Below are 26,354 nucleotides of genomic sequence, written 5' to 3'. Positions count from 1 at the left end.
CACAAGGAGTTTCTTCTTCCTTTATTTTATTTTGTAACAAAGGTACAAATGGTGTAAAACTGCATCAGGCTGAATGTAGGAAATATAAATAAGTCCTGGAGCTCAGGAGCTGGATCCAAACTAAAAGCTGTTAAAGCTTAAAAAGTCCAAGTGCGCTCCATCATCGAGAGTTTTCCAGGTTCAGCTCAGTCCGCCGGGAGGAGGAGGAGGAATGTCGGACCTTCAGAACCTGAGAGTTCCTGTGTGTTGGAGAACCAGCTCCCTGCAGGGGAACGCTCCCAACACCAACCGACTGGCCTCCATCAGTTCCTGAATTGTTGTACTGTTCCTTTAAACCATCTGCGGCTCTCACACACACACACAAACGCAGACACACACACACACACTCAACAGCGTCCTCTAACCGAGCCGACCGTTGGGAACATTTAAAACATGGCGAGTAGTCAGAAGGCACCTGTTCAGGTACAGCGCTGGAGTCTGGAGGGGGGCGTGGCCAAGCCGGCAGCCAATCAGAGAGCAGCTCACAGTCCAACATGGCGGGAGGTTACAACAAAGCCGCAGCAGTTAAAGGAGCGTTCCACCTGTTCTACCGCACACCTGCCTCGTTTCTCACCTGGTTCTGCTGTTGCCCATTGGAGAGTTTCAGTCCAGAACTGGTTCTGGGGTTCAAACAACATGAATGAGGCTCACTATTGGTTTTCTAATTCATCAATGAGGATCAATCACACTGCAAAAACACCAAATCTTACCAAGGTTGTTTTTTTCTTTTACAAGAGTATTTGGGGCAATATTAAGAAAATACAGTCAAAGTAATATGGGAATAAAGTCAATATTTCTGGGATGAATTCATGATATGGCTTTATTCTCATATTTTTTTTAGCCTGGCTCTAATATGTGTAGGTCATACCAAGAATAACAATAAAATTACAAAAATAAAGTAATAAAATTACAATAATAGTTAATATTTCAAGAATAGCCATAACATGACTTTATTCTACTTTTTTCTCTCTTAGTATGGTCCTAAAAAAATGTGAAGTAAAAAATTATTCTCATAATTTTTAATAATTTTTTTCTTAGCTGGTACAAACATTTTGTCATGGGGCCATACCAAGAAAAAATATATATTATGATCATAAAGTCATATGAGAATAAAATGATAATATTACAACTTTATTCTCATAATATTTATACATTTTATTTTCTAAATGTTCTTAAGGTAGCCCTAATACTCCTCCGTATTTTTTCTTCTAGTTTTTAGTGAAAATATCCTGGTACACTTACATAAGAAAAAAACAACTTACAAGTAACTTCAGCAAAATATAGGAGCTTGTTTTAATTATATAATTCTTGAATATTGATAAAAATGACTAACACCACTGTCTGACTTTTTAAATTCATAATAAAGGAAAAATGTCTTTCTAACAGACAACAGAACTAGTACGTTTTTATACTGGGTCATAAGTTATTGACTTTAAAAAAGCTCCTATATCTTTTGAAAACATTTGCTTTTGAGTAAGTTTTGTCTCATTTCATGTGTGATAAAAATATTTGCACTAGAAAGTAGACCAAAAATATTTGGTAAAATTTTGTGTTTTTGCAGTGCATGTTTATCAGGCCGATCTGAAACAACCAAACTGTCCCTGAGTGAGAAAACGTTTCGTCTATATGTTCTAACATGATTCTGGTTCAGTTCTGAACTAAACGGGTTAAACGTCTCTGAACAGGTCAAATCTAACAGAACCTTCCCTCCTCTGCAGAACCATTTCTGGTGGTTGGGAGTTCTCCTTTTCCAGCAGTGCTCTGTAACCGGACTGCTCCTGTCTGCTGTCGCTGGAGGACCAGCGGGGGGCGCCAATCACTTCAGGAGGGCCTTGTAGAGCATGAGGGAGCGGGCCGTGCTGCGGTCCTGCTCCAGACACAGGATGAAGTCCCTGAGGTTGACCCGAGTGATCCGCTGCCGGAGCTGCTGCCGGGATGAGGAGGCAGAGGAGCCGGAACCGGATCCCGACGTCACCTGAAGGCGGCAACGTTAGAGAGTAAAACTACAGGAAGTCAAGATTAAAACTACAGAGGAAGTTCATGAGGATCTGAGAGGCAACTCCAGATCCATCAGTCTATAAAATAGCTCCAAATCAGAATGATCTCCTCTGGTTCTGGAGCTGGGCAGCATCAGACTGGGCTCATCTGTTTGGGGCAGGCCCAGTTCGTCTCGACTCTCTGAGGAAAATGCTAAAGCAGATTCCAGGATGAAGCTTTCAGGGTGATCAGGACGTTGATTCGTCTCTGGCTACATTCACACGAGGGCTGCAACTAACGATTATTCTGACAATTAAACAAATAATGAGTTTGGCACATTCTGCTGATTTTTCATTTAACTACTTAAGCATGTTTTTATACATCAAAAAATACACGTAAATAATTAAATTACTTTGTTGAAAAAGAAATGTAACATTTTATTGCCTAAAATACAATAACAGCATTTATTTTGTGTACGCTTGATTATTTGTAGCAAAGGATATTTATAAATACAGTGTGTGTGTAATCTGTTGGACTAACCGATTAATAACTACACAGAAAACAGTGCCTAAAAGGAATATTTTTTACAGAGTTTGAACCAGGTGAATCTAAGTCTATGCCACAGTACAAATGTTTTTCTTTTATCTTAAATGCAATATGTATTTCTATATAGAGTATTGTTTTGGCTAAATTACTGCTCTAACTGTTGTTCTGTCAGCAAATTAATTTTTTTTGAGTGTGTGTACTCATGTTTACTTAATCGATTACTTAAATAATCAATTAATAATGATTAATTTGATTATTCGTTCAGCCCCAGTTAACACCTCACTAAACTTGGCTTGATTCTCGAGTCCTAATTAGACGTTTGTTCGACTGAGCAGCTCAGAGTGTGATGGCTAAAAGAAAAACTGTGGCGAGAGATGGATTCTCACAGTTCAGGTAAAATTAACAGATTTTGAAAATCTCCAGCAGCTGCTAACAGAGTCTGAACCCCTGAAATGAGGGTTAGAGGGTTCAGTGTCTTCTGAGAACATGGCTCCCTCTCCCCTCCCTCCTCTGAGCCTTTAGCTCATTTCTGCAGGGTTGCCTCCAGGGTATGGAGGGCCAAGGGACTTCATGAGCCCCCGTAACTCCCCCCAAGCAGATTCTGACCCCCTTTGTCTGGGGAAGCAAACGCCTAAGGGATGGGGGAGGAGTCAAGAGTCCAATATCCTCTTGCATGTTATTGTTTACATCCGGAAAGACGATTCTTTTACATGCTGTCTGTAGCCACTCTGCTGTAGTAGAACAACTCTGTTAACTAAATGAAACTTGGAGATGTAGGTATCATTAATTTAGTGCAGTGAGCCACAGACACAGAAAAAACCTTCACAAATAACTCAAAACCACTCATACTCTTCTTTTTTTCCCCTTAACTCAACATGTTACCATAGTAACTGACTGAAAACAGCTCCACTAATGGATCAGGATTCAACACCAAAAAACACTTAGCCATTTCCCACATAAAGAACAGAATATTTAGTCCATTACAGTTTTATGTTTTTAGGCATAGTGTTTATTTCATAATTATTATTAAATGTTCATCTGAACACAGACTGGCTAATGATTAGATACACCTGCTCTACTGATAACGTGTCAGAGTTGGTGTGTAGGTCACCATTTTTTATTTTGTAACTGAACCGAACCACCAAATTCTGCAGCACACCTAGATGTTAAGGATGTCAAAGTCAAGCTAGCATAACTGACCTACTTCTACCTCCCTCACTATTTTTCTTCTTAAATTAAAACGTTTTCCTGACCTTGTTATCTCATCGTCGTACTGTTGACAATTATTAGGAAAGCACTGCGTTCCTTTTCCTCTTATATATCATGTGTATATTTAAGATTTAGCACATTATGTTGACAACTTGACAGCTAAAACCAATGGTAGCCATTGTAAGTGAGCACCTTTTTGGGGATCTTGCATGCATGACGTCACAGTACAATGTGTCTATGTCATCACACGGTCACATGACCAAATGGCTGATTACCTCGCTGCTTGCTGAAGCGCCGCCTCCTGAGTCTAATTTGCGTTTCTTTCTCGGCCCGATGGCGGCAAGCGCAGTGAGGTTGGCGTCTCGCTGTCGCATCTGAGCCAGTTCCTGCTGCTGCATCTGTGGACAGGAAGTTACAGCTGTTACGACAGGAAGTTGAAGTGGTTCAAACGGGACGTTTCCTGTCTCAGAGCTCATCAGAAGCCGAACGTGAAACCTAGCCATACCTCTTTAGCCTTCTGCTTCAGCCGGGCCTGCTCCGGATCCTCCTGCCGGGCCCGACTCTGGAAGAGAAACAAAAGCTCTTAAAATGTGACCCATTATGCTTCTTTGAACAGATGAGGATCCCTCCATGGTCTGATTTTAGTCTGGTCAGCCACTGCACAGCACATACAGTAGTAAAACTAGCTGACCAAATGTTCTGGAGCCCAGCTTGGGTTGCCAGGTAACAGGGCTGGGCTCTGCTGAGGTTGCTAGGCAACGGCACAGTGCCCGTTAAGTGCAAAAACACTTAATCTTACCAAGTCTTTAGTTTCTAGTGCAAGTAGTAAACATGAAATAAGACAAAACTAACTTACAAGTAATGATTCTTTAAAGAAATCGGAGTCTATTTTAAATCATTAACTCTTTAATGTTGATTAAAAAAAAAAAAGATCCAGTTCAGTAAAGTTTTTATTCGCTCTGACTGGAGGTTCTACATTGTGACATCATCATCCAGCTGAAGTTGAATGTCAGCCTCTGCTGCAGTTTCCCCAGATCAGGTTGAGATATAGAGTTAATTAAACAGGTCTTCCGTTGCCATAGCAACCCAGGTTAGCCGTCACGCATCACGTTTGGTACCTTGGCGGCCTTCAGCAGCATCTCGCGCTCCTGCTCGTCTTTCCGCTGCTTCTCCATCCGCTCCAGCGCCTCGAAGAACCGCAGCTGGGAGCGAACGTCCGACGACTGCTCATAGGTCAGGTTTCCTTCATCCTGAGGGAGGAAGACCGCGGATCGGTTACCGACTTCCTCTAAGAACTATAAGAACTGACAGGAACCCGGTCAGAACAGTAAAGATCTGGGTCCGAAACGGGCAGTTTGCTGGATATCGTTTATTTAACACCCTGATCTGCTTCAGTAGGGGTGATTATCAGGTTTTAGTAATGCCGATTTTATACAATATGGATAAATGAAAGAGTTGGTATTTTATTTCACTCCTTTTCTCAGAGTTGCAACAAGGATGAATACATTTTTATTTAATAGAACATTAGTTCTATTAGATGGAAAGCTGCATAGTTTTTTCATTTTCTTTTTCAAATTAATTAAAGATGAAGGTGATTTTTTTTTAAACTACAGGTGTCCAATCCAAAGTGCAGCCCATGGGCCTCGGAATAATTTTGTGTGGCCCTGGTGAAGAGTGGTAAAAACTTTCGCTCTCCAGTAAATGTTATTTGATCCAAATGTACACTTTGGACACTTTCCTACTATTTTTCGGATGGGATTTAAAATTCTTTCCTCTTAAGTCCTCTTAAATAGAAAATGTTAGTTACAAAAAGTCTTTTACTTTTTTGTTATTTTAAATTCAAATTCAGTTTTGAAAAATCCAAAATACTTTGATTCCAAAGGGAAATTCAATTTAAAAAATACAATTGGGAACAAGCATTTATTAAACTTGGCCAAACACAGCAAAGGTTTATCAGGAATACACAAATTATATTTCTTTTATTTAGGCAAAACTACAAGAATTAATTGTTTTGTAACTCATTTCATCCATAAACTTTGCAAGTTTAATTTATTGCTGAGCAAATAAGAGATAAAAATGCAAATAAAACTTTTGCATGTTTAAATCAAAGAAAATATGCCTCCTGAGTACTTTGACCAGAGATGCAAAACATTTGGACTCTCCATCTTAAACCATAATGGGTTTATTTTGTAAAAACACTTCTCAGTTATTTTTATATATATATATATAAAATCTGGTATTAAGAGCCACAATATGTTACTGCCAAGGTATACAGGTTATTCTCTATGACCTCTCACCTTTGCGCCGTCCGTGCGGTGCTGAGCGATCACAGAGGCCTTTTCCAGCAGCGAGCGCAGTCTGGATTCGGTGGCGTGTGAGATGAGGTTCACAACCTCCAGAGGCACCTCCGTCACGCCCAGCTTCTTGGCTGGGGAGCAGAACCAAACAGAACCAAACGGAACCATGTGAACCATCAGTACCATCAGAACTGAACCACTCTGGCACCACAAACAGTTTGGCTGGAAAGAAACCATTAAGCATCCATTGCTCTCAATTAATGACACTGAAAATGCTCCATAACGCAGCATTAACAACGCAATTGATGTTGCAGTGGCTCCCTCTGTTGGTGAGGAGAAATATATTATATTAACTAAATGATGGACGTGCTGACCTGAGTCCAGAATGCGGCGGTGCAGAAGGCCCGGCGGCAGAAATGATTCGTCTTTACAGGACCGAATCTTGGTGCCGACAAGCTCTGAGCTGGTTGCTAGGATACGGGCGTTTTCCTCGTTAAGGTTGACCCCGGCCATGGAAGCCACATCGTTGATGTCGTCGTCGTCTCTGTGGAAATTCAGAGAGAGACAGAACTTTTAGATTTGACTGAGTGACTGGAAGTTCAACATCCCGACTAAAACATGAAACTGAGCTGACGAAGTCCGGGTCACTGTGACGTTTATTCACTTATTTATTTCAAAGTTACACATCTGACCTGCATTAAAAAGCTCACTTGTAATTACAATGAAACTAAAAGCAGGCTGGTTGTTACCATAGTAACCACTAAGAAAGCTGCTGAAGCTGAATGAGCTTTTTATTTTCACCCTACAGTCTGACTCAAATACACAATTACTGGTGTTTATTTTGAATTTATTCAGCTGTGATTAGGTGATTATTTCTGAAGCTGAATCAGAAACATTCAGTTATCTGCCAGGTTTTGTATGACGTTTCGGTTCCTGGTGCTGATTGGACGTCAAACCCACCTGAAGGTCCCGCCCCCGGGGTCAGTCGGTTTCTTCTGATTGGCCTGAGCTGCCAGGTGGACAGGAGCTTTACCTGCCATGGTGGTGGGCCCCCGTAAGAGTGTGGCTGCAAGGAGAGAGACGATTCAGAGAGAGGACAGATCTGAATGTATTGTTCACTTCTCCACAGTAAAATTCAGGAACGTTTCAAGCATTTTCAATGTACAATTTTAAACTTTTCCACTATAACAAAAACACAAAAAGACAGTTTCAATTCACTATTATATGACATTATTTACTATTTATTAATAATGTATTTTTATAGTATTCTACATTCTGTAGCATGGACAAGATAAACTAAAATATAACTAAATTTCATTGAAACGTCTCTCTTACCTTATACACCAGACTAGTCCGAGAATAAACCCCAGAATTTAACAAAAAAGTCTCCCAATTTCAATAACTTGAACATATGGAACCTTTATTTCAATTACATGGATCAATAACTCAATAAGCCATTGGGAATAATAAATATTCCCAATGGCAAATATTCAACTGTAACATTTTCCAAAGTTAGGCTTTTAATTAAACTTTAGATTGCACTATAATACAAAAATAGGCAGTTTGAAAGACTTTATACAGAAATGAAGCATTTTCCAGTCCTTGAAAACACCTAATTGAAATTCAAGCACTTCCAAGGATTTCAGTCACCCAGTTTTTGTCAGCTTTAACACAAAGCGGAGCACCGAGCCTCACCTGGATGTCTGATCTGCTGACTGAGGACCACAGGAGAACGGGTCTGGATGGTCTGGACTGTAGGTCTGCCCACAGCCTGCAGCAGAAAACAAAACATCAAAATGATTATCATTAATCACCACTGAAATCACAACCTTGTTTAGACATATTAAAGCTGACATATTATGCTTGTTTGAACAGGTTGGGATTGCTCTATGGGCTTTACAAATATTGTTCATGACACTTTTTGCAGAAGATCACGTTTAGACAATAAGATTTTAGTCTCAGTTCTGCTTATTTGAGCTCCTTTCAGAATAAGGCTTGTCACTTTAAATCCAAATAAGTTGCATGTAACCATGCCTAGGCCTGTCGCAATAAGCAATAAATCAATTAATAAAATTAATCACATGATAAACTTACATGAGCTCAATAATTTCCATTCTGATTAATACTTTGTGAAGGGCAAATCTGTTTACAGAGAGTTCATAATCTATTTTTATTTATGGTTTCGGCTGTAGATGGTTTATATTTCTGCTTTATTTATTGTTTAAATTAAAACAAACTCAATAATTTCCATTTGCATGATGTATCGTTTTCTCTTTCTACCAAAAACTGACTAAAGTCTTCAGTCTGGTGTTTTGGTCTAAGCACTTTGAGCTGCCTTGTTGCTGAAAATGTGCTACATGAATAAAATTATTCATGTAGCGACCTCAACTAGGACAATTTTGTCTTCATAACTTATATTTGTTGTTATGGAAATTCTAAATGTCTTCCAATTCTGGTGTTAAATGTTCTGCACAAAATTGATCTTTGAGAGAGCAATTATTATACCGTTATCAACATATTACTGGAAAATTGTCTCAAAACAATATTGCAATAATTTTCAGGACAATTTATCATCGAGTAAAAAAAATTTTTTACACCCCCCCCTCCCCCAACGCAACATTTACACTTGCATGTAAAAATAGCTGGTAACAGATGCACAATTATATAACTGAACATCTTTGAGAAACAGAAGTAGAGCCTTCTGCACAACCAACAAGAATGCAGCAAGTGGTTTCTGAATGGTAAGTCAGCGACAAAACACAAAGTACAATGCACATAGCGGTAAAAATAAACGTGCTGGACCTCAGCTTGCATTGCTAGGTGACAGGTGGAATCTGCTGGTGTTGCTAGGTAACAGGTTGGGCTATGCAGGGGTTGCTAGGTAAGAGGCATTGCCTGCTGATTTGACGTTACAGTCAGAAGGTTTTTGAAACAGCTCATTTTCTAGACACCAAAAAACTTGTGGCCACAAAATGGCTGGATATTTATTTTAAGCATTTGGGCCATTTTTTGAAGCAGTAGAGACCTAAAAAAGTACAAGTATGTTTTTATATATATATATATATATATATACATATATATATATATATATGTCCTCTTTAAACCACTAAAGCAGTGAAGGATAGGTTGCTGAGTGTTACCGTGTTTGTGATGGGTGGAGTCAGGCGGACCGTGGTTCCCGTGGCGTTGACAGGCAGCCGCGGCCGGATGGCTGCTGCGGTGAGGGAGCCGGGGGCGACTGGAGGCGGAGCAGAGGTGGTGGGCGGAGCCGTCGTCAGAGACTGCTGGCTGTTGAGCAGAGTCTGACGCAGAGCAGGGAGGCTTTTCTGAGGAGATACACACAAAGTTCATCACTCCAGGAAGCTGCTGGTAGAAGTTTGGTGATTTTATCAGCAGATTTCATCTTAGATAGCTTTACAGAACCTCTTGTTTTCTAATTTGGGTATACAAGTATTCATGCTGAAAATATCCGGTACAAATCTAAACGATGCAAAATGTCTATGTGGGTGCAATGCAAGACTTTGTACTAGAGCTGCAACTAATGATTACTTGATTAGTCGTTTATTCTGACAGTCAGATTTTTAAAAAAGACATCTTTCCTACAAAATTAGAAGTACATTAAAATATGCAACTAAACACAATTGCATTTAGTTTGGAATAAGAAAATAAACATTTATTGCCTAAAATGCAATAACAGATTGATTTAGGCTTTCATCGTTTGTAGCAAAGGATGAATCTGCAGCTAAAAAATATTTAGAACATCAACATATTAAAAACCCAGCCCTTTCTGCTTGACTTATCAGTAAGTGTAGAGCTGACCTAGTCATTATTTTTTATATTAATCTGTTAATAAACAGACATCAAAAGGTGCTTCATATCATTTTTTTTAACAGGGTGAATATAAAACTTGGTAGAACATATTTACAGACAAAATTGTTTTTCTATTTTTGTACAGTTTTGACTTAATTACTTCTCTGAGTGTGTTGTTCTTTCATCAAATTGCCTTTCTTAGAGTCTGTATACTCCAGTTAATAATGAATGGATTACTAAATTAATTGACGATTACTTCAATAATCGATTCGTCACAATTAATCATTACAGCCCTATTCACTCCTTTACCAACAACTATGGTTATGGTTATTAACCTCTAATAACCATAGTTACAGCCTGATAAATGTTCATTAAACTCTAATAACAGTTATTAACATGAATAACACATTTATTAACATGAAATTGCTGTGAGTAGCAGTATTTTCACTTATCTAATTTTATATTTTTAATAAATGTAGTTATTGACATGTATAATCATTAAGGTCTAGTTAATACCATTGTTAACATTTTATAATTCTTAAAACATATTAGGATTAATAACAGTAAAAAACAGAATTCAGTTACCACAGCAATTAGAATCAGTAAACCTGCAGCTTTAACAGTAGAAATATGTATTTTTTCAGGACAGGTACCTTGAGGAAGGGGATGAGGTAGGGCTGTGGGGAGGACTTCAGCTCAGCCTGCAGCCGAGACGTGAACTCCTCGGGTTCGATCTTTGCGTCCTGAAAAGATGTTAGAGCACAAAGACGTGAAGACATGCGGACATAAAACATAAAGGCACAAAGACAAAGTGTTCAGGGATGTAACAGACAGACATGTTCAAGTTTTAGGAAATTAAGTTATAGGAACAAAAAGCAAGAGGATACAAGAGGAAACCATGACGACATGAACTGGACCTGAGGAGCAACTGGAGTAGAGCTTAAAAATAAAATCTCATCTTTTTAGACCAAGACCAGGAAGTACAAGTAAGTTTATTATAGTATTATGCAATAACAGATTGATTTAGGCTTTCATTGTATAATAATACTAAGTTACTTACTTAGTATTATTAAGTAAGTAACGTTTATTATTTCAATCATTTCAATGTCAGTTGTACAATGGAGTGTCAGGCTCAGGCTATGACAATTTTTGTTCAATTATGAAAATATTGTCACAATATGAGCAGAATAAAGAGACAATTTTACCAGAAGAAAAACTTAAAGTGTCCAAAAAAAAGAGTTATTGAGATCCGACATGTTCAGCTCAGTCCATGTAGTTCTTTCTTCAAAATACTCAGCTGTTTGCACGGTCATTTCAAAGTCCTGCAATTAATAATGTCATGCTAATGTGTTATTAAGATTATTTGAATAAAGTCAGATTACAACTTCATCCAGGTAACATTACGACTTTATCCCCATATTATTTTGACTTTAGCCTCATATTATTTTGACTTTATCCTCATATTCTTACAATTTTATTTTCATATTATTACAACTTGATTCTCGTACAACTTTAGTCTGATAATTTTATTTTTCTTAGTATGGTCCTAATACTCTGTTGTAGTAAAACTGGTAGAACTCATAAGATGCTCAACATTCCTCTTTTTTGTTATTTTTTGTGTTCTTCTAAAATTACTACGTTAATCTCCTACTATACCTTTTTTTCTGGTATTGTTATGACTTTATTCTAAAGATGATCTTAGTCTGCCCTTAATATTCAGTTGTAGAGTTGAACTGAGTCCAAATAAATATAAGCTGTAAAACCTGCTTGTCAAACAAGATGGCGGTTCTGGGTGTGCTGACATTACTCTGAACTACTGAAACCCAAGTTTTCCAAAAATGAAGTCTTCAAACACCAAAGATTCGATTAATCAATCAAACTGATTTATCGCTCAGCCCTAGGATGCATCAGCAAAAGGATCTTAGCGGCTTACAAGCAGGTCCTGAACGAGGGTCTTCACATTCTTGGACGTATCGGGAGATGGGGAGTTATGTGACGCCAGCTTGATGAGCGTGGACAAGAAGTTCTTGCATTTCTTCACGTTTTCCTGCATTTCCTGTTGGGCACAAATGCGTGTGAAAAACAAAGCAACAGAGGGAAGCCGGAAACTTTCGAAAATGTTAGAAAATGACGGGAGCTGACCTGCGACACCACAGTGACCCTGGCGCCAGGCGGGGCAGCGGGAGGGGGCGTGGCGCCGCCGTCAGGTAGCGTTGTGGGCTTGGCGGTGGGCGTCACCCCCGCCGTGATCACCGTGGAGGTTTTCTGAGGCGGCGGCATCTTCACGGCTCCGGCAGCAGGAACTGTGAGGGGCTTCAGAAACAGACAGACATGATTAGATCCAACCAATGGAACGGCATATTCATGTTTTAGAATGGCCCAGTCAAAGTCCTAACTAAAAACTCAGTTTAATGTAATAAACCATTAATCGATAATCAATGGTAAGTTTGTTAATTGTTTGCTTTCCTACTCTGTTTTATGTTAGGCTATGATCTGTGTCTTAACCTGTTCCACCTCTCAGCAGGATAACTTACCTGAACAGAGGTGGTGGAAGGAGACTGGACTATTCTGGTGGGAGCGGGTGCAGCCAGCCGGACCGCCTGGGGGGCTCCAGGCGCCTGCAGACGATTTATGGTTTGTTTCAGAAGAAAATTACCTGATTCTGATTTTACTGAAATTACAGATTAGCTCCAGAATTTATGAAGCAGTCAACTTAGTCAAGTTCTGATGGTACTAAACTCACCGTGGTGGTGGTGCTGACCCGGATAGTCGATGTTGCCAGCGGTGTTGCGGGTCTCTGGGTGACCACCGTCTGACTCTGCTGCAGCTTGGCCTGAGCCTGGGCCAGAGCCTGCTGAGGAACCAAGACCAGCTGACCCGTCTCGGTCCGGACCAGAACCATACCTGCAGGAGAAGAATCAAAGCAAGTGATCGAAGAGGTTCTACAGGCAGAATGAAACAGAAAAGCTGAGCCGGACAGAAATCAGAACCAACTGGACAGAATGGAGAATTGAGAACAAATGAGATCAAGCAGATAATAAATATTTACAGTTTGTTTTTGTGCTCAGCTTTAGGGTGAAACATGAAACACTTCAGGCAGATCAACCCTGAAAATTTGGGAAAAATTAACAAGAACTTCCAGTTTGAGATAAAATTATTAGAGTTGAAACAATTAATCAGATTAATCATGATGAATCCCTTATTGAAATATTCAAGTAATTTTGTAATCGGTTAATTGGCTATTTGCTGAAAGAACAACAGTTAGAGCAGCAATTAAGCAAAACTGTACAAACAAATACAAATAATTTTTAAAAAACAAATAATTTAGCATTTACGATTAAATTAAAAAATAAAACTTCGTAAATATGTTCCACCCAAAACTCAGGTGGCTTAGTTTTGGCTTCACCTAGTTTAAATTCTGTGGAAAAAAAAAATTCTTCTTTTAATCATGTTTTACTATTAAATTATTACTACACTGCAAAAACACAAAATCCTACCAAGTATTTCTGGTCTGGTTTCTAGTGCAAATATCTGAGTATACGTGAAATAAAAAAAACTAACTTACAAGCAACTTTTGAGAAAGATATAGAAGCTTGTCTTAAGTAAATAATTTCTAAATATTCATTTTATAAACAGTAAATCTTAAACTTAGGGCTTCAACTAACATTGATTTTAGCAATCGATTATTCTGATTATTAATTGGCTAAAAAAATTGGCATATTCTGCAAATTTTTCATTTAGCCACTTACATCTTTTGTACAATTTTGTAAGTACATTAAATAATTCAATTCCTTTTTTAAATAAGAAAATAAATATTCCCTTTAAGGCAGTAACATTGCATTCCTTTAGCATACGCTTGAACATTTGTAGCAAAAGACGCATCTGTACGGGTAAAGCTAAAAATTACTGCCAACATCAACATGAAAAGAGTCCTTCCTGCCTGACTTCACATCAGTACAAAGCAAGACTGAACTGTTGATTGTTTTTTGTATTATCAGATTAATAATTGTAAAGCAAAAGTTACTAAATAGTATTTTATCGTTATTATTTTACAGAATTTAACCAGGAGAAGCTAAACTACATCACCTGATGATTTCTGTGTAAAACATATATACAGACAGTGGAAAGAGGTTATTCTTGTATGCAATATATATATATATAGTACAGTTTTGGCTTAATTACATCTCTGAATATGTTGTTCTGATTGAAAATAAAGACTCCAGATGCTACGGAGTCTGTATACTCCATAAAGTCTGTCTTTACTATTAATCAATTACTAAATTAGTTGGCAAATATTTCAAAACTTGTTTTATCCCCATTAATTGTTTCAGCCCTTGTTCCACTTTCAGATTTTTTTCACTTATAGAAAAATGTTCCATCTGTCAGTGGATCTAGTACTTTGTCAACCAATATTAAGGACTTATTTACTTAAAACTGTTCTACTTGATAAAAAAAAGAGGTGTTTTTGCAGTGTAGCTGAGTCAGAGCGTTTGGATCTTTGAATTGTTCATCCAGAACCAGAAGCCACCATCACAGGACCGATCATAAGCAGATGTGTGTCCTCACCTGGAGGGATGGTGAAGCCGGGCGGCAGCTGGATGGTTGTCTGCTGCTGAGGCCGGACAGCCAGGGCGGTCTGCGGGGCAGCCGGCCGGGTTGTGGCGGTCACCAGCTGGGGTCTCTGCGGCTGGATGGAGGTGGCCGCCCCAACAGCAGCACCGGGCGGCCTCACCCCGGTCTGAGCCACCCCGTTGATGGCAGGCTTGGCTGCTGCGAGGGGTGTGCTGGATGCGGTCTGGGTCTGGATGATGGAGGCCTGGGCTGCAGGAGGAGCCGGGGTGCTGGTCACCAGCATCTTGGTGTGCATTAGAGGGTTGTTGTGGTTCAGGACCTGAGCGGCTGATAGGGAGGCTGAACCCTTTGGGTCCAAACCGTTCTGGGCGGTGCTGATCACGGGGCTGGGGAGCCCCTGTAGGGTCACAGCAGGGGAGCCCGCCGGGGATTGAGGGGCAGGGAGTCCGGGTTGTGAAGCCAAGGTCGCGCCGGGTGGAGGGGCAACGGGTGAGCCCTCCACTTTCCCGGCTCCGGTGCTGCCGTTCAGGGGCTGTAAGCTGGGGGAAGAGGTCCGGATCGCCTCCACCGGGCTGGGAGCCAGGACAGCAGCCCGGGGGAAGCTAGCAGCGGGCTGGCTGCTCAGAGTTACCGGTACGGGTAAAGCGGTCAAAGAGGGCGCTCCTGTCGCTTGCAAACCGGTTCCGGTGTTTCTTATTGCCCCGGCGGTAACAGAGGAGGGAACGGTTTGCCCGGACAGAGGCTGGTTGGCGCCCGGTTCCCGGGTCGACCCCGCGGTTTGGTGCCCTTGTTGAGGCTCCGAAGACCCCGCTTTCCCTGAGAGGCGGCCGACCACCGCCACGTCCCGCTTCCCGTCCGGATCAGAAGCCGCGGGTAGGTTTCTGTCCCCCAGCTGGGACTCCAGGGAGCCCACCAGGTCGCTGACCGCCTTCTCGTCCACCTCGGTGGACAGCATGTCCTCCAGCGGGTCGGGGGCTCCCGCCATCTTTGATGCTTCGCTGTTGTGCAAATCGTTTTTTAGAATGTACGCATGCGCCGAGGATCCGGCTGCATTCGGAGCAAAGATCTAGATGGATCAAAGATCTAGATGTATCAAATGTTTCAAGAACTGTGGGAAAAGCAGTTCCAAAGCAACAAAATTACACGTTTTTAATTATTTAGAGTCGACAATAAAACAAAAGATAGCCCAATAAATGTATAAAATAATAATAAATAATTTGAAACAGTAGAAATGTCGCTTATTTTCCCACAGTGGAGAAATTTAGGTGTGTCAGCAATCTAAAAGCAGTTGGGAGCCCACAAATCCACACAAAAATTTTAAAAATGTAATAATAAATAAATGATCATTTTAAAAATAAGAAAAACTGTACAGTAAGAAGTTTATAACATTGGAAAAATAATACTGTTTAGTTACCATACTGCACAATACAATATTATAACAGTTAGCAGATTAATGACCCATTGTATTGTTATACGCCAGTAAATATAAATGATTTATAGGTTTTTACTCTCATGTCATAATGCGTATGTTAGTTTTTTTTTTTTTTTTTTAAAAAACTCAATTAACTTCTATTCCTCATAGCTCTATGATTCACGGCGCCATGAAGTCACGCGATACTCCAAATCCCGTTATCCCCCGCGCTCAGAGCTGTGCCAATGGAGGTGGAGGCGGCCATGTTGTAGCTGCAAAGCGGCGTCAGAGTCAGAGGGAATCGAATCGAAAAACACCGGGAGAGTCGCCCCTGAAACCTTGTCTACTGACCGCGCGGCTCGGAGGCATCGGCCCCTTCTTATTTCTGTTCCCAGAGCCGAGAAGCGGGAGCCACCATGAGCGGCGGGACGCCTTATCTGGGTAGTAAGATCAGCCTGATCTCCAAGGCCGAGATTCGCTATGAGGGGATCCTGTACACCATCGACACCGAGAACTCCACCGTGGCCCTTGCTAAAGGTAAGATTTTCACCTGGGCTCAAGGTAAGAGCTTCCTCGAGGCTAAAGTGAAGTAGAGGCGGTGTGTGGGCGTTTAACGGAAAATTAAAGCGAGCTAACTGCTGCGACTGAAGTTAGCTTGCTATTGATAGCCTTTCAGTTTAAAGGTGTATGCTGTTGTTTTTGTTTTTGTTTAAGACATATTAACTATTAAAGATTAGCTCTAGTCTGAACACTAACAACACATTTTTCAATGTATTTTTTCATTTCGGAACCCTTTATTTTATATATCCAAACAAAACTGTTCAACTACTGTTCCTTTCTGACCTTTAGCTCATAATGTAAATAAGCTTGTCTTATTTTCATTATGACAGGCTTATGTCATAATGAGCATGGTACTGCGACACCATGCAGTATTTTCCAGAATTAGGTGTTAATAGTTCTAATATTTTCGAATTTTAGCAGCGTTCTTAAAAAATGGAGAATAGCCCTTTACTGAAGTGCTGATTCAGAAATGGTGAAGCAGATACTGACTTCATCATGGCCCCGAAGAAATAAACGGAGAGATCCAGATAACTCTGGATATGGCCTCTTAATTGGCTATAAAGGGAAATTAAACGGAATAATGAATGTAAAATCCAATAATTATTTTGAAAACTAGCAAAATTATAAAAAATTAATTCAGTCATCAAATTTCTAATAATAGAATACTTTCAAAGCAAGGCGCTGATAAGTTTTAGCAGTCCTTGCTGTTTACAGGGTGTTTTTATTTCATTTGTGCCAGTGTAAACTGATCTGGAGTCTAAACAACTTTGAAATTGTGGAAAGTGGAAACAGAAGCAAACATTGATTTTGGAGCATCTTCAGGATTGTTAAGCTGTACATCAAAACAGGACAAAATCCAGGCCGTCACCAGACTGGCCCATTCGCTTGGCTGCAAATCAGTGTTCACACATAATCAGTTTGAGTCGAGAGATTTAAATGAAATGCGGCTTTTCCTCCTTGTTAAGGCAGATAAAAGAAAATGAAACTTATACCATAATATGATTGAAGTGATGTCTGATTTTGTTAAATCATCCGAGAGGCACAAGAGAATTTAACTCCAGTCCAAACAATAACTCTAGACATGTTTCTTACTTACAGGACTTAGAATTTTAAAGATGAGTGACATCAGCTGATGTTAATCCATATATCTCTTATGTTTAAGTGCTTGTTGAGAAAAATCCCATTTTGCTGCTGTGTTTGTGCCCAACATGGTTTTTCATAGTAAAAGTCCTTTCTGAAAGTAAACACAGGCTTTTAATTTGCCATGTTTAGCTCTGCTGGGAGTTTTATTTTTCATATTTATCTCAAAGTTAGGCCTCAGTTTGTTCCAAAATGTAAAAATCTTTAACTGTTTTTTTTTCCTGCATCCAAAGGGAAACTGAGTTTTTGGTGACGCAAAACGCTGCTGTGCTTTTTGGTTTGATTTTTGCAGGTTTCAGATTGGAAAATTTTTAACCTCAGTTATTTATCTAAACATGGAAAACACTTACATGTTAGCCTAACCTCTAACCCGACCTATAACGCCACAAGCACACATAACAACAATGGTGAACTACATGTTTATGGTTCTACTATAAATCAAATCAAAACACCTTATAAAAACACCTTTTAGTATCTAATGAGAATATTTTGTTTGCAACTTTTAATGTTAGTTTAACATTTCAGTCTGAATGTGGAGGGGATTTTTTTTTGTTTGTTTTGGAGGTTTTTTTTGCCACACCTCCTAACTGTCAAACGTGATTCACATTCTGAGTTTTCTTTGCCTCAGTCCGCTCCTTTGGTACCGAGGATCGCCCGACGGACCGGCCCATTCCTCCCCGAGACGACATCTTTGAGTACATCATCTTCAGGGGCAGCGACATCAAGGACCTGACGGTGTGTGAGCCGCCCAAACCGACGTGCTCGCTCCCCCAGGACCCGGCCATTGTCCAGGTATTTCTGTTCTTACGCTGTATGTCACTGGATTTTACTCAAAGGCTCTCAGAGGCATTTTGTTCTAATTAATAATGCAATTTTATGATGAATTATTTTTTTGTCCTGCTTGGCAATAAATTAAACATGCAATAGTTTAATGACAAAAAGTTGAAAATAAGTTATTATAGGTCCAGAAAAGAGTCCCAAATGTTTGCTTTATGAAGACAAAAAGACAACGAAATAAAACTAAACTATGATGAAAAACCAAAACCTACTCTAACCCTGGTTCTGACCCAGTTTCACGACCTCCTGACCTTGTGCGTTTCTTCTTCTGCAGTCCTCCATCAGCACCAGCTCGTCCTCAGCGGCTCAGACTCCCTTCCAGTCCTCTGGTTCCTACGGCCTTTTCAACAGACCTCCGGTTCCCGCCTACAACCAGTTCAGCACCAGCCCACTGGTCTCGCCCCAGTTTGGACCCGCCGGTGTGGGTAAGTCAGGGCAGTGGGGACGTTTCTGCTTCAGGGCTGCATGATATCCAAGGATTCAGAGTCTGTGAGTGGTTCTGGATCACGTTCTTCATGCCACAGGAAGTGAGGAGGCGTCGGGTCAGAGGCGTCAGTGTGAGGCCTTCGCCGCTTCCTCGACACGTTTTGTTGATTTTAGATTCAGGAAAACGTTGATTTAATGGGAGCGAAGCTTTGATAGATGAACTCGTCTAGCCTGTGATTATTTCTTCAAACTGGGATCTGTGCGTAAAGCAGAAGTTCTTGATGGCGGGAAGAGTTTCCTCCTAACCTCCAGGTCAAAGTGTTCTGGTGAAACGATCAGACATGTAACATTAGATGGATGTATTATCGGTTGTTTGGCAGTAACTGGGTTCGATTCGACTCAGCTCCAGCTCTCGATGTGTGTGGTCGGTTGGTGTTCTGGTACCGACATGCCCCGGTATCAGGTGTTCTCCAGATGTTCATCCTTCAGTCCGGAGCAGAGAGTGTTTCCGGGTCTCAGTTCTGTTGCTGTTCTTCCACACAGGGCGGTCCACAGTCTTCTTTATGAACTCCAGTCTGAGCGGTTCTGATTCGCGCTCTGTCGGGACTTTAACTACAGGTAAAGACCAGCAGGAAGTGGACTCTTGAATCGGTACCACCGGTGGTGTGTGTGAAAGGGTGATGGTTCATTTTAAAACATGGAGGCACTTCCTGTCCTCTGGTGTTTTCCTGTCCTGTTAATGTTGACCCACAAACACTTTGCTGGTGTTTTCCTGCTGTAGTGAATATTAACCTGCCTCTGACTTTTCACTCTCACTGCTTCACTTTTTCCTTCTGCAGAAATTCAAACTGCAGACAGGAAGCCAACTAACTTTTTACTTCCAGGAACAGTTCTCTAAGTTTATGAGAAAATGGCTGAAATACACAAATATCATATTTTATGTTTTTCTTGCACTGTAAAATCACCTAATCTTACCATCCAGTTTCTAGTGTGAATATTTTGGTACACTATAAATAAGGCAAAACTAACTTATAAGTAACATTCCGTCAAAATATAGGAGCTTGTTTTAAGTCAATAATTCCTTTAATATTGATTTAAAAAGTACTGGTTCCTTATTTCACTTATAACATGGGAAAAATTATTATTGTTGAAATATTATTATTGAAATAACCTGCCAGTGGAACTAGTATTTTTCATCAATATTAAGGAATTATTGACTTAAAACAAGCTTCTATATCTTGATTAAAAATTACATGTAAGTTAGTTTAGTCCTTTTTCAAGTGGCAGAAGATATTTGCTCTAGAAACTAGACAAAATGCTTAAGATTTAGTGTTTTTTCAGTGTTGTTCTGTTTAACCTACAGGTGGAAGGTTGATCCGGTCTCTGGAGTTACTAATCGTACTGGTTTGTAAGTGGGAATCTTTAATTTGTCTCACTCCTCGCTGGTTCTCCTCAGGCTGCAGCAGTCCGGGTGTGGAAGCTCTCAGGAAGAGTCCCACCCTGGATCAGGTGAGCCAGAGCGGCCCGTCTGTCCCGGCGTCCACCGCCACGGCTCCAGCCCCCGGTCTGGGACGGAGAAGCCCGGCACACGGCCGCGCCCCACCAGCTGGTCCATCTCAAAGCAGCCAGAAGGCCCAGCAACATGACGGAGTGGACAATCTGAGAGGTGAGAACCTTCAGTCTCTGAAGATAAACAGGGAGGCCAACCAGGGACTATGATTCTGTCAGAATCAGTCTGCTAAATAAAAACAAGCTCAGGGATCCAATCTGAACCTTGAAAACAAACGTAAACAAAACAGTTGGGTCTGTTGGACAGAAAGCTGCAGACTGCTGCTCATGTTCGTCATGGAAATGGATTAAAGGGGCAGTATTATGTATTTTCCATCCGCATTTGTAGCACAATCTCGTAACAGTTTTACCCTCAGTTATAAAAATGCTGAATATATAAAATACAACGTAAATGAAATTTGACGCCTTGAAATTGGGACTCTGTCTCTTTAAAAACTCCTGCTCTTTTTGAAACTCCACCTTCAGGAAGTCATCATCACATCACATCCTATTGACCCTTTAGCAATGTTTTTACCAGTGTTGCATTACGAAGTAGCTCGTAGAATGAGCTCACCAGGTGTTTGCTAATTGCTGCTGGCTAGTCTGAAGGAGCTGAGATGGACAAGGCTGCTCTGTGAGGTGGAAGCTTGGAAACTGCAGCTTTGAGGAGGAGCTTTGTCTCATAGGCGGGGCTAGGTCCTCCCAGGCGTTTTCCACAGCTGAATGGTTGCCATGGAGATTACAGGATTTCTCAAACATACATTAAATAATCAAGGCAATGCTCAAAGTACGTTTTTGATTATGTAAAGCTCAAGAAAGTCCATTTTAGATTTTACTGCCCCTTTAAACTTCAGAACAACAGAGACGCTTCCTGATCTCAGACCGCTGCCGCCATGTTCTCGCTGTCCTGCAGAATTCAGAGTTTCAGGGCGGAGTTTAGTGAAGCAGCTGCTCCCTGGTTGCTGTGTGGAGACTCAAACTCTGTTGCTGTTCCAGGATCAGACGTCCAGAGCAGAGCTGAGGGCGATCAGGCGCGAGGAGAAGGCAGGGAGCCCAGTAAACGCTCCACAGGTCAAAGTCTGCTCCCCTCTGCAGCCATCCTGCATGCCCTCCATCTTTCTGTTAGACTTCATCTCCACAGGGATGATGGAGACTCTGCATCTCCTCCATCATTCTGTCACTAAGGGTGTTTTCACACCTGATAGTCCGGTAGACTCGGTTAGAAAGGTTACCAAAATTGCAATATTTGTTACATTTTCAGCTGCTGCAGCTCTCTTTCACACTGCACTGTCAAACGATCCAAACATTTTGAAAAACCTGTTCACCTCCTCAACTGTGGGGGCGCTGCACCAAGAACCACTGAAGGAAACAACATGAAAACCTTAGAAGAAGACACTGAGCGCAACTTCCTTCTTCATGAAATGTAAACAGAAACGAAGTGGTGTCAGATTTGAGCATTTTTAGGATTTCTCTCTTGTCTTGGTAAAAGACGACGAGTCATTTCTTTAGACTCGTGTGTTTTTTGGTTGTTTTTACCCAGAATGCCCTGCACTGTAGTCCACTTCCTTTTCCGGTTTGCTTGGCATTCACATATACATTCAAACCTCTTCAAGAAACATGAACTTTTAGATAATTTTTTATTTGCTTTTCAATAGTTTTGACATGATCATACCAAGAGATGACTGAGTTCTGTGGTGGAAAATGTTATTTTCAGATAATATATCATGACTTAATTTCCAGAAATTACAGTTTTTTATCACACCCCACTTTTAATTTTAAGAAAATATGCAACATTTACATATTTTTATGTGATTAAATTTGATATTAATCACATCGAATTTTATTTTATTCCAACAGTTCTTTTTTTGTTTTTTCCTTTGGTCTCTCTCTTGCCAGAAACTTTTCCATTTCTTGCTTGCAACGCTAGCTGGAAGAGCAAAGATGAATTTGACTGGCAGCCACTTTGAAAATAAGCACCAGAAATATTTAAATAAATTATTATGATTAAATATACATATATAAATATACAGTATGTATAATTCAAGTAATTATTTTTACTTACATTTTATTAAATAAAATAAACAAAAACATGATCGAATAACAAATTTCAAATAGAAATGATGGGATTCAGTTTTGTTATTTTTTTTGCCTTAACTTCTCTCCAACCTTTTGAGACCCCCACTTTGAAACCTTCTAATCCAGAGTTGGATTAAAGCGGATTAAACAGGGCTGGTGTGAATGCATCCTAACTCCTGCAGCTCTCCATCCTCACTTCCTGTTCTACTGCTCCATCTCTGCATCTCTTCCGTTTCTCTTTTTCCTCTCGGCTGACCCTGCGCTTCTCTCTGTCTCCAGCAGGTGGCGGCGGCACGGCGAACCGCCGCGGCCGCGGGGGCGGGCATCACGGCAGGGGCCGCTTCAACGTGCGCCGAGACGGACCCATGAAGTTCGAGAAGGACTTTGACTTCGAGAGCGCCAACGCCCAGTTCAACAAGGAGGAGATCGAGAAGGAGTTCCAGAGCAAGCTGAAACTGAAAGGTTGGAGTTAACTGGTTATACTGGGAAATCTGAGGGAAGCATCATTGGGATGTAAAACTGAACACATTTCTTTAATTAAAGGAAATAGAAACAACCAGTAGCTTTTAGTTTTTGCAGCTAAACTGTGATTCTTTTGTCTCTCAGATGAGAAGTCGGAGAAAGCTCTGAATGGAGAGGATAAGGGAGACTCTGGAGTGGAAACCCAGAACAGTGAAGGCAACAACGAAAACGAGAGAGACCCACTGGGCCCAAACTGCTACTACGATAAGTCCAAGTCGTTCTTCGACAACATCTCCTGTGACGACATGAGGTACGGCGCTGGTTCTGTATCCTGCAGGCAGACTGGTAGATGACGCATGTGAACTGATCCCTGAACAGATCTGAACATGTAAACTGATCCAAATGTGTTAACTGAAACAGTTAACACATTCTGAGACATATCTGAACACTCATAAATAAATGATTCCGAGACATCAGAAGCGTGTAAAGACCCATTAAAAGAATTATTTAAAGAACTGATGAAATAACTTTAAGCAGGAACTGATTGGGATCAGTCAGATCAGGAATACTGTATTTGTGTCATTGAGCAGTAGATGAGTGAATCCTGTGAACAACAGCCATGTTTCCTTGTTTTCCTGCTCTGATCCTGATCTTTTGGTGTTTTTAGAAAAGCTGCAGATAAATCTGGAGCTTCAGGTTTCCCTCGGTAAGTTTCTGACGCAAACTGATTCTGGAGGCTGAATTATAAATCAGTCTTTCTGAGTGCGATCGGAGCTCTGATCAGAACATCCTCAGCGCTTCTGTCAGCAGATGTTTACAGTTCTATCAGCAGCTTTATGTTGTTCTAAGGGGATTAAACCCGATTAGATTCTAACCAGATTAAACTGGATTTGTTGGCTGTTTCCACGGCGCTCTGAACGTTTCCTTCTCCTCCTGCAGGGAGCGCCGGCAGACCTGGGCGGAGGAGAGGAGGATGAACGCAGAGACCTTCGGCATCCCTCTGCGCCGTGGCCGCGGAGGTTACCGGGGTCGTGGGGGGATGGGCTTCAGAGGGGGCAGAGGTCGCTCGGCCAGCAGGGGGTCCTTTGGGCCCCCACAGGGCGGCGGCGGTGGTGGTGGTGGCGGCTTCAGGGGGGGATACCGAGGCAACCAGGCAGGGCGCGAATTCGCCAACTTACCGTACAGGGTGAGTGTGTAGCCTGAGGCTAAATTGATTTATTTTGTTGTTTTGTTTTTGAAGATTTAATTTTTGCAAAACTAGGATTTTTTTTCTAACGATAGCTTGTTGGGTTTCCATAGTTCAGAGTGATATCAGAGCACCCAGAGCCGCCATCTTGTTTTACAGCTTCCATTTGTTTGCATTTTGAATTCAGTCAGTTAGGCAAATATTATTTAACATTTATTTAATTTAAATTTTTTTTTTTTACACCCTTACTTTTTTTTTATTTATTGTTTTGTGCTTGAATCTCTCATTGGTGGCTTCAGTATGCAAGGGGTAGATTGTAAAGGAATTCAGTTATTGATTTCCATGTGATTGGAAATGTTTTTACATTTTTCTCCACTTTTTGTTCCTTGACAGCATCAATAAATATCAACCAATTCAAAAATATGATTAAATGCAGTTACTGTATGCAGTTTGGAGATTAAATTCTGTTTTTATCTTTTAAATTAGATGCATCCTGATTCAAGTGGGATTATTTTTCAAAAACAATATTTGTTTGTGTACAGTTACCAAAAAAGAAGCAATAAGTAGGTTTTTAAATCATAATCTTTATCACAAAAGTACCACAAAATATCGCCATAAAATTTTAAGTCCTTATTGGCCAACTCTTAAGTATAGTAATGTCTTTCCATAAATTGTATCTGTTGCCTAAATATTTACCTTTAAAATGTTTTCTAAATGCAGTATTTGTTTTTTTTTTGTTGTTTTGACGCAGAAGGACAACAAAGTTTCGGCGTAGTGTCGACAGGAGGAGGCGGCTCCGTCACGCTGGAACTTCCTCGGTGGGAAAACGGCTAGCTTTGGTTCTCTCCTGTCCACTAAACTCCCGAAGATCGTCGTCTCCTCGTCGTTTCTGTCACCAGCACTGGAGTAGACTCTGAATGCAGCTTAACGTTCCGTCTGTCTCAGACCACCATGATAATGATGCATTTTATTAGAGAAAGCGATTCCCTCTAAATGTTCTAGTTCCTCAGCTGTGGACGCTCTCGTAGCTTTATCAGGGTTCCTCCTGCAGAGGGCGCTGCAGGCTCTCTATAACATGGATTTTTTTTCTACTATGGCGTTCTCTCGTCCACCTGTCTAACATCACTGGTTTCACTGGTTGCAGTGTGGTCATTTCTAACTCACAGATTCACCACAGATTGTTCCTTTTTTTATTTTTTTTAATTTTTTTTTTTTTTTACTGCAGGAACCTCATTTTGCTTCTGTTCATCTCTGAATTGTTGGAGTCAGAATTTATTAAAGCCAATGATACAAACTGCACTATTAGGAGCAGATTTCCTCACCATAAAGTCCAGATTATTAGTATTATGAAATATTGAATTTGTGAGAAATAGATCTTTCAAACCACTGAATTATAGAACTAAATGTTTCTTTTGTGATTCAGAGATGAACAGGAAGCTCCAGATTTTCCTCCTGCGCTTTAACTCTTCCTACCTGGAGCCAGTTGGCCGGCCGGCCAGTCTCGTTACAGTCTTCATGAAGCCACTAAACCCGAAAGCGCTGCACGCCGGCCGGCAGGAAGTGACGTCACACAGATGGACAGAGCTGTGCACCGTAGCAACGTCGGTCAGCAATATTCCTGCTTTTGGTTCAGGCATGATCAGAACCTGTAAACGATGTCAGTCGTGTTTTTTTTTCTTTTTGTTTATATTTTGTCTCCGCTGCTCGCTCGGATCAGAATATCCGACATTTAAAGATCCGATCAGAACATTTCGATAAATTACAGGTGGTTGTGTCTTTTGACTGCTTTCAATTCGGACCCCGTAGTTTCTCCAGGGGAAAAAAAAAAAGACTTCCCACGATCCGAAATGCAGAGCCACCTTTAAACTGTGCTCAGGAAACGGGAAAGGAACCGGTTCTTTTCAGACGAAAAGAATTGTTTGAGACAAAGTTCCTAACTTGATGTCTGTTTGGATTTGCAGAGAAACAGTTTTTGTTCTGGTGTGTTAAGTGGCAGGTTCTGGTTCCAGCCTGGATCCACAACTGAAGAAAAAAAGTGAGCTTTTAAATGATGCATTGTAAAATAAAAAACTGAAATAAAGACACTACGTTTGCAGAAATGTTTGCTTTTTGTTTCTTCATTTTAATGATTCAGAAATCTTGGTAATTATTGAATATTGTTGAAAAATGTGTAATTTAGATTAATTTCTTTTAGCATATTTATTTCATTTAACACAGTAAGGCATTATAAATATATTTTGTGTGTAGTTATATGATG

At 40.6% G+C, this 26,354-nt stretch overlaps 2 protein-coding genes across 6 annotated transcripts; one reads left to right on the top strand and one right to left on the bottom strand.

Annotated features, from left to right (window-relative positions):
* Positions 1 to 6: 6 nt before the first annotated feature.
* On the bottom strand, positions 7 to 15,476 carry LOC114133472 (transcription initiation factor TFIID subunit 4-like). Its single transcript, XM_027999394.1, has 15 exons — positions 14,445 to 15,476; positions 12,622 to 12,782; positions 12,413 to 12,496; positions 12,021 to 12,191; positions 11,812 to 11,934; positions 10,532 to 10,621; positions 9,209 to 9,394; positions 7,764 to 7,839; positions 7,029 to 7,134; positions 6,443 to 6,612; positions 6,069 to 6,199; positions 4,890 to 5,021; positions 4,277 to 4,333; positions 4,047 to 4,169; positions 7 to 2,014 (listed from the first exon to the last, which is right to left on the bottom strand). The coding sequence occupies exons 1-15, from the start codon at positions 15,433 to 15,435 to the stop codon at positions 1,856 to 1,858; spliced, it is 2,760 nt and encodes a 919-aa protein (XP_027855195.1). The 5' UTR covers positions 15,436 to 15,476; the 3' UTR covers positions 7 to 1,855.
* A 603-nt stretch (positions 15,477 to 16,079) lies between these two features.
* On the top strand, positions 16,080 to 25,984 carry lsm14aa (LSM14A mRNA processing body assembly factor a). 5 transcript variants are annotated; one of them, XM_027999433.1, is made up of 11 exons: positions 16,080 to 16,398; positions 18,191 to 18,354; positions 18,674 to 18,824; positions 19,369 to 19,443; positions 20,282 to 20,491; positions 21,370 to 21,444; positions 22,732 to 22,911; positions 23,056 to 23,221; positions 23,579 to 23,617; positions 23,851 to 24,097; positions 24,849 to 25,984. In XM_027999433.1, exons 1-11 carry the CDS (start codon positions 16,278 to 16,280, stop codon positions 24,870 to 24,872), a joined length of 1,452 nt encoding a protein of 483 aa, XP_027855234.1. In that variant the 5' UTR covers positions 16,080 to 16,277; the 3' UTR covers positions 24,873 to 25,984. The 5 variants fall into 5 exon arrangements, with proteins under 5 accessions (XP_027855234.1, XP_027855224.1, XP_027855262.1 ...); XM_027999423.1 differs by having other exon boundaries at positions 22,729 to 22,911; XM_027999461.1 differs by lacking the exon at positions 21,370 to 21,444.
* Positions 25,985 to 26,354: the final 370 nt, after the last annotated feature.

This window comes from Xiphophorus couchianus, chromosome 2 (assembly GCF_001444195.1).
Source record: "Xiphophorus couchianus chromosome 2, X_couchianus-1.0, whole genome shotgun sequence".
Classification (NCBI taxonomy): domain Eukaryota; kingdom Metazoa; phylum Chordata; class Actinopteri; order Cyprinodontiformes; family Poeciliidae; genus Xiphophorus; species Xiphophorus couchianus.
Note: the sequence above shows the minus strand (reverse complement) of the source record. Positions and strands in the feature narration are given on the sequence as shown.

Bases quoted from the DNA above. Each gene is read 5' to 3' on its own strand.
- lsm14aa (XM_027999423.1), top strand. From the start codon at position 16,278: ATGAGCGGCGGGACGCCTTATCTGGGTAGTAAGATCAGCCTGATCTCC. The intron at 18,355-18,673 runs GTATTTCTGTTC...CTTCTTCTGCAG, and splicing joins AGGACCCGGCCATTGTCCAG to TCCTCCATCAGCACCAGCTC. The intron at 23,618-23,850 runs GTAAGTTTCTGA...CTCCTCCTGCAG, and splicing joins GGAGCTTCAGGTTTCCCTCG to GGAGCGCCGGCAGACCTGGG.
- LOC114133472 (XM_027999394.1), bottom strand. From the start codon at position 15,435: ATGGCGGGAGCCCCCGACCCGCTGGAGGACATGCTGTCCACCGAGGTG. The intron at 4,334-4,889 runs GTACCAAACGTG...TTTCTCTTCCAG, and splicing joins TGCTGCTGAAGGCCGCCAAG to AGTCGGGCCCGGCAGGAGGA. The intron at 2,015-4,046 runs GTAATCAGCCAT...TGCCGCCTTCAG, and splicing joins GCGCTTCAGCAAGCAGCGAG to GTGACGTCGGGATCCGGTTC.